Here is a 7,415-nt window from a genome sequence, read left to right as displayed (position 1 = left end):
AAAAATGGACCATTTTAGTTGGTTGCCCTTCATGGCAATAAAGGTGTACTAGTACTACTGCATTGTGGGTCACTCTAGCAGCAGGACCAGATTTCTTGTTTACTATTTTACAGCAAAATATCAACAACAACAAAAATGTTTTATTATTATTTTGAATTGCCATGCACATTTCATCATGAAAGGGGGAGGGGGGGCAGAGTGCCATTTATAGTCTAATCCTGTCCATTAATTACTTGTTGGGTATAGAAATCAAAAATACTGGGTTGATGGTACAGCATATCAACAGAAAATTATTATTTGGATCCATCTCTGGATTTGGCATTGTTGAGATCGGAGCTCTTTGATGAACACAACTCTAAATTAATTCTGAGTGCTTTTCCCCTTCAATTATTCCACTATTTGCAGGACTGACTAATTGTAAATTAGTTCCAGTGTGGATCCTTGGAAAATTCTATTATGCTAATAGCATTACCCTTGCCTTACACAAGACATGTCCCACAGAGGCTGTGAGGGACTGTGACGCCGATGTAAACAGGATTTTTTTGGTTACACCGTCTGAATATAAATCATGTAATCTAAGGGAATGAATGCATAATGCTGACCTCTGTGGCAGTTCATGGTTTCCCAAAGAATGAAAGGATTTGAGCTTCAGCAGTGGGAGAGGTGCTATGACGTCAGGGCAGTAAGATTGAGTTCCACTGACATCTTTCCTTTCCAAGCAGTTCATGGTTTTCCATTCTGACCTTTGTTTTCAAAATGCATCATCAACCCTCATGACAGAACAATGTAAGAATGACCCCTTTTAGTGTTGTTGTTATCCGGCCTCACAGTAAGTTTGACATACAGTACTGTGCTGATATAGCTCAAACAAGTGCCTGTAATGTGGCACTTGTATGCACAATTCGGTGTTGAATTTCTTTTGGTTGTTATTTTGTCTGTATGTTATTTGGTTGTCTTGTAAAGGTGACGTTGGCGATTTCGTAAAATGTATTTAGTTGTAGAGACATTTGAAACTATGATACAAAACCAAACCCTTTCTCGATTCAGTGACATCCTTTTGACATAGGTTTATTGAGATAATACTGACACTTTTACTCAATGTTGGTCACCAGGCTATTAAAAACAGATATTAAAACAGTTCAGCTTAATGTCATTTTAATTGGTTTGTTGAAACCATGGTGCCTTTAATTCAAGCACTGCAACATAGTAGTTAGTACTATTTTTCACTGTGACATCTTCTTTGATGTCTCAAGTCTTCAAAAGCAGACCTGACAGTCCAACAGAATTACTAAAACCAAACACTTAATGCTTTAAAAAAAATCAAAAACCTTAAAAAGAAGAGATGTCTGCTTCATACGGTTAAAAATAAATGGATATGTTTATGATCTAAATCTCGAACACAAACACTTTGTTTTGGAGTCATTGAGCTTCTCTGTGGCAAAAAGAGGAAAAATATTTGAAAATGTCACGTCACATGTTTCGCATTAAGGTTTATCTTGCTTGCATAATCCACAGTTTTTGATTTTACTGAATAAATACCTTGCAGGTTTGGATCTCCTACTGTAGCAGTTCATTGGAGGAAAAAACATAAACAATAATGGCTAGGAATTGGATCTAATCAGTAGTCCAGTTGTCTGGATAAGGTGGTTCTATGGGATCTAATCAGTAGTCCAGTAGTCTGTATAGCTGGTTCTATGGGATCTGATCAGTAGTCCAGTAGTCTGGATAGGTGGTTCTATGGGATCTGATCAGTAGTCCAGTAGTCTGGATAGGTGGTTCTATGGGATCTAATCAGTAGTCCAGCAGTCTGGATAGGTGGTTCTATGGGATCTAATCAGTAGTCCAGTAGTCTGGATAGGTGGTTCTATGGGATCTAATCAGTAGTCCATTAGTCTGGATAGGTGGTTCTATGGGATCTAATCAGTAGTCCAGTAGTCTGGATAGGTGGTTCTATGGGATCTAATCAGTAGTCCAGTGTCTGGATAGGTGGTTCTATGGGATCTAATCAGTAGTCCATTAGTCTGGATAGATGGTTCTATGGGATCTAATCAGTAGTCCATTAGTCTGGATAGATGGTTCTATGGAATCTAATCAGTAGTCCAGTAGTCTGGATAGGTGGTTCTATGGGATCTCCAAGTCAAGTCTGCATCCATACAGTGGAATTTCAGTGTTTCCTTTTTTTCCCTTATTGGTCCCTGGTTCCATCCCACAATCCTTCAATACATAGTCTTCACATCCAAGAAGTCCCTGTGGTTTCTGTCAAGGAAGAGATGACTGATGCCAAGTCTTCAGATCCAGGACAGACAGCACTATCGTGTGACCTGTAAACAGGGGAGATAGCAGGATGTTAGTTAATACTAATGGGCAACGCTACAGATTTAAACTAGGATTTGGTGCTATTTATGACACATGGCAGTGTGTAAAAACCTCAGTCAATCTGACCCCGCTGCTGGACTACAAACCCACGATAAGAAGATTGAGTGATTAATTACACAACATGGATGGAGCGTTGTTTATTCCAAAAGGTCCATCTCTTAAGTACTAAGCACCACACCACACTGTCTATTACTGTGTAAATCTATATCTGTCTTATTGTGTAGATCAATCTGTCAAACGTGCTGCATACACCAGGCTGTGTTTGAATCCCCAGCTGTCACGACCATCACCCACCTGTCCTAGGGTGTCCGAGTCAAATATTGTAGTGTAGTGTATGTCAGAAATGGCACAGTAGGTCTGGTAGGTTTTATGTAATGAGATGTGCTGTACACACGGTAATGGTGTAGATTGATTTCAAAACATGACGCACATGATCCATTTTGACACCCTGCGAGCATAGGTATTTCCCTGAATATTAATCCAAAGGGCCCTCACAAAGTACAGTAACTATGGCATGTGCCATCTTTGCTGTTTTCATGGTCATAAAAGGAATGTTAGTTGTCCTCTCTGGTGTTTTGCCCTTTAAGTAGAATACACAGTTAGAGCCCTAGTTTAATTCAAAAATAGAATTATAGGTTCAGGGGTATGTCATAAAATATTTGAGCTATTTTCACAATCGGAATATAGGTGCAGTAGCTGGCGGTGGTGCGAACGGGCTGGGTTTTGATGAATAAACATGTTGTGGGTGTGTCAAGGCTTGGCTCCTCACTGGCCAATCAGAACGTGCTCCATGGCTAAATATGTGTTTGCTTCAAGTTGTGTGTTTAAAATCGTTTATTTATTGCCTTGTCATCAACTCCAATTCGAATGTTATTCCGTTATAGCTTAGTTTTTTAAATAGCCTGCCTCATACTTGCTAAATTGTATGTTGAACATGTTTGCATGTTGTTCGAATTGTATTGCTTCAATATGGAAATACATTGTTAAACATAGGCTACAGCATTCACACTGATAAAGGGTCTAGGACTACTGTAAATTGCAATTGGGACATATACATGACAAACATAGTCAATAAGCAAGATTAAATTCACTAGGCTATTGAAAAGGCCTAAAAAGACATTGTATAACTAATACAATTATAATGAAAATGAAACAACTTATTTTAAATAGGCTGTCTAAATACAGTTCCAGGCACCATAATTGCTCCCCATGGGCGTATGATACAGACAGGGCAACTTAGACTATGGAGGGTTTTACGCACATCAAAAATGTTCACAGGAGCTCGACAAAGATCCAAAATAAAGAGAGAGGGTGAATGTCCACTCACTGTTATACTGCTCCCAAATGTAGTCTTATAAACATCATGGATGCACTTCTCTGGAAATAGCAGATGAAATTGCATTGCATTCGAGCCATATATAGTGCCTTGACCCCTTGACTTTTTCCACATTTTGTTACGTTACAGCCTTATTCTAAATATATGAAATCGTTTTTTTCCCCTCATCAATCTATACACAATACCCCATAAAGACAAAGCAAAAACGTCTTTTTTTAAACAAACAATACAAACCTGAAAAAAATAATTTACATAATTATCCAAATCAAACTTTATTTGCCACATGCGCCGAATATCTAGTGTCGACTTTACCGCGAAATGCTTACTTACAATCCCTTAACCAACAGTGTAGACTTTACCGCGAAATGCTTACTTACAAGCCCTTAACCAACAGTGTAGACTTTACCGCGAAATGCTTACTTACAAGCCCTTAACCAACAGTGTAGACTTTACCGCGAAATGCTTACTTACAAGCCCTTAACCAACAGTGTAGACTTTACCGCGAAATGCTTACTTACAAGCCCTTAACCAACAGTGCAGTTCAAGAAGACAATATTTACCAAGTAGGCTAAAATAAAAAACACAATAAGAATAACAATAACGAGGCTATATACAGGGGGAGCCGGTACTGAGTCCGTGTAAAGGAGTACAGACTAGTTGAGGTAATCTGTACATGTAGGTGGGGAGCGAAGTGACTATGCATAGGTAACAAACAAACAGGGAGTAGCAGTCGTGAAGAGGGCACTCTATCACAATTGGCTAATTGGTGGAGTGCTAGAAGATGGTTGTCCTTCTGGAAGGTTCTCCCATCTCCACAGAGGAACTCTGGAGCTCTATCAGAGTGACCATCGGGTTCTTGGTCACCTCCCTGACCAAGGCCCTTCTCCCCCGATTGTTCAGTTTGCCTGGGCTGCCAGCTCTAGGAAAAGTATTGGTGGTTCCAAACTTCTTCCATTTAAGAATGATGGAGGCCACTGTGTTTTTGGGGACCTTCAATGCTGCAAATATGTTTTGGTAATCTTCCCCAGATCTGTGGCATGACACAATCCTGTTTCGGAGCTCTACGGACAATTTCTTTGACCTCATGGGTTGGTTTTTGCTCTGACATGCACTGCCAACAGTGTGACCTTATATAGACAGGTGTGTGTCTTTCCAAATCATGTCCAATCAATTGAATTTACCACAGGTGGACTTCAATCAAGTTGTAGAAACATCTCAAGGATGCTCAATTTCAAACAGGATGCACCTGAGCTCAATATCGAGTCTCATGGCAAAAGGTCTGAATACTTATGAGAAGTAAATAAGGTCTTTCTGTTTTTTGTTGTTAATAAATTTGCAAACATTTCTAAACTGTTTTCACTTATTATTGTAACAATCTTTGTTGGAAGGATGGTCGAACCAAGATGCAGCGTGGGGTAGGTTAATCATTTTTTATTTATGATGACTGGCACAAAACAAGAAAGAGTAACAAACGAAACGCACAGTTTTGTAGGGCTAAAAAGCAACAATACAAAATCAAGATCTCACAAACTCCAGGTGGGAAAAGACTGCCTAAATATGAGCCCCAATCAGAGACAATGATAGACAGCTGCTTCTGATTGGGAACCATACCAGGCCAACATAGAAAATAAAAAACTAGACTACCCACCCTAGTCACACCCTGGCCTAACCAAAATAGAGAAATAAAAGGTTATCTAAGGTCAGGGCGTGACAATTATGGGGTATTGCGTGTGGATTGATGAGAAAAAAACAATAATGTAATACATTTTTTGAATACAGCTGTAACGTAACAAAATGTGGAAAAGGGGAAGGGGTCTGAATACTTTCCGAAGGCACTGTACATTCTGAACATAAACCAATGGATGGTGAATCTTTCTAATAAAATGTGTTTTTTAATAAAATTAAACAAAAAACAATCTGTTTTTTTTAAACAACAATATTTCTAAATAGGATTGGGTCAGAAGCATGATATTATAAATCACATCTTCGGCAGGAGGCATGGATGTTTGTCCTATCCATTGAAGGTTTTTTGAAGAGTATACAGTAACCCTACAATAGGCCTAGTTACAACAAATATTGGCTCCAACATGGAAATAATCATCTGCACACATTGCATTCACATTTCGAAAACTCACTGTGTGTTTGAGCCATTGACAATTGGACATTGCCCAGACGTTATAATAAGATTAGTTTACCATCGCCATTGATATGATCTGTTTGTGACTTTGGCACATGAAAGACAAACAAACAAACAGGGAAATATAGCCTAGACTACAAGCGGATTCAACACCAAGGAAAAACGATAAGCAGTCTATCGCAATAACTTGATGTTCCTAAGCATTTCCGCTAAAACCTGCTTTTGGTAAGTCTTAAATATCACCAGTAGGGCTGCTTGAAATTGACACATTGGTGCATGTTTTTAATGACACGCTTTAAATATTTCCACCCTCCCACCTCAGCGCAAGCAAGCTAATACAAGACAGGTAACTTACCAACCCTGGTGTTAGAGCTCGAAAATGCCAGTGTGCCAGTGTTTACATGACAAAATTGCAAACTATCATGTGTTTGACACTAGCGCCGCCTTAACAGCAGTTGAAACTAGAGCCCCTAGTATACATAATTATAAGTGGGGCTTGTTATCAGAGAGTGGCACACACATGCATGGGTGTTCCTATTTGTGTCTGGGCACCTATTAGTGTCATTCAATTACCGAGTGGCAGGGGCTCCACGGTCTTGGCCTGAAAAGCAGTAGTGTCAGGTGACATGAGGTGTCAGTGCCCCACAGCACACTGTTCCAAGGTATGCCTCATCCCAGTCGGGCCATGGAGGGGCTCACTCTCTAACAGATTTCACACACACAAACATCTAATAACTAAAAATACATTGGCCTGTAATTTTGTTCACGGGCACCGAAACAGGGAACATAAGACTCACCCCTCGCTGTTTCAGGAGGCACAGTTTAATCTTCACATGGCAGTGACACTCGTCAGGATGCTGGTCGTGTGTGTATGTGCGTGTGGAGAGGAGTGACTGACTGTGTGGTTTGGTTCCATTCCAGGACACTGCGTGAAGTCTTCAAACAGAAGAGGCTCAATGCGTACAAGCCAGCAGGTTCTCCAGTCTCACCATTAGCTACACCACAGATTGGCAAAGCATGTATCCTACAGTACGAAGCTACTGAAGGAATGAAATGCCAAAAAAGTGGATAAGTCCTGACTTATATCCCATAATGAGTAACCAGACCCATATGACAACAAAAGGTGTTACATATTCTTATTATATTGCTATGCTGCTGTATATTGTAATTCTAGTTATATCCACGCAATATGTGATCAGGTTTAAACACCTAGAGAATCATATAATGAAAAACAATTTGCATGCTAGTTATGCGAGAGCAGTTTTGGGTGCTGATGTGAGGGTTTTGTGGAGGAGACCGGGGTTACCAGTGGGCGAACCACACGAATGGAAAGAAGAACAAAGGAGGTTTTGATGCTTAAGCTGTGTAGGCCTATAAAGGGATAAAAGACCGCACTTGACTAGTCAGGCTCAAACTAACCCGATTCAAAGCTTCACGGACAAACGAACAAATGCTTACCACTGATAAAGAAGCACAATCTTTGTTATTTTGATTTTGTTCTCTACTTATCGACTGTACGGATTTCATAATCTTTCAGGGGTTCTATGCAGTGAAATATAGTCAATT

At 39.8% G+C, this 7,415-nt stretch overlaps 1 protein-coding gene across 2 annotated transcripts in view; it reads right to left on the bottom strand.

Annotated features, from left to right (window-relative positions):
* Positions 1-1,042: 1,042 nt before the first annotated feature.
* The window catches only part of tafa3a (TAFA chemokine like family member 3a), a 207,403-nt gene continuing 201,030 nt past the window's right edge, over positions 1,043-7,415 (bottom strand). For both annotated transcript variants that reach the window (XM_046343018.1, XM_046343019.1), the window contains exon 5: positions 1,043-2,321. Coding sequence is in view for 1 of the 2 variants with exons in the window: in XM_046343019.1 (XP_046198975.1) it covers positions 2,310-2,321 (12 nt within the window). In the remaining variant the exon portion in view is untranslated. The remainder of the gene's footprint in view (positions 2,322-7,415) is intronic.

This window comes from Oncorhynchus gorbuscha, linkage group LG03, assembly GCF_021184085.1.
Source record: "Oncorhynchus gorbuscha isolate QuinsamMale2020 ecotype Even-year linkage group LG03, OgorEven_v1.0, whole genome shotgun sequence".
Classification (NCBI taxonomy): domain Eukaryota; kingdom Metazoa; phylum Chordata; class Actinopteri; order Salmoniformes; family Salmonidae; genus Oncorhynchus; species Oncorhynchus gorbuscha.
Note: the sequence above shows the minus strand (reverse complement) of the source record. Positions and strands in the feature narration are given on the sequence as shown.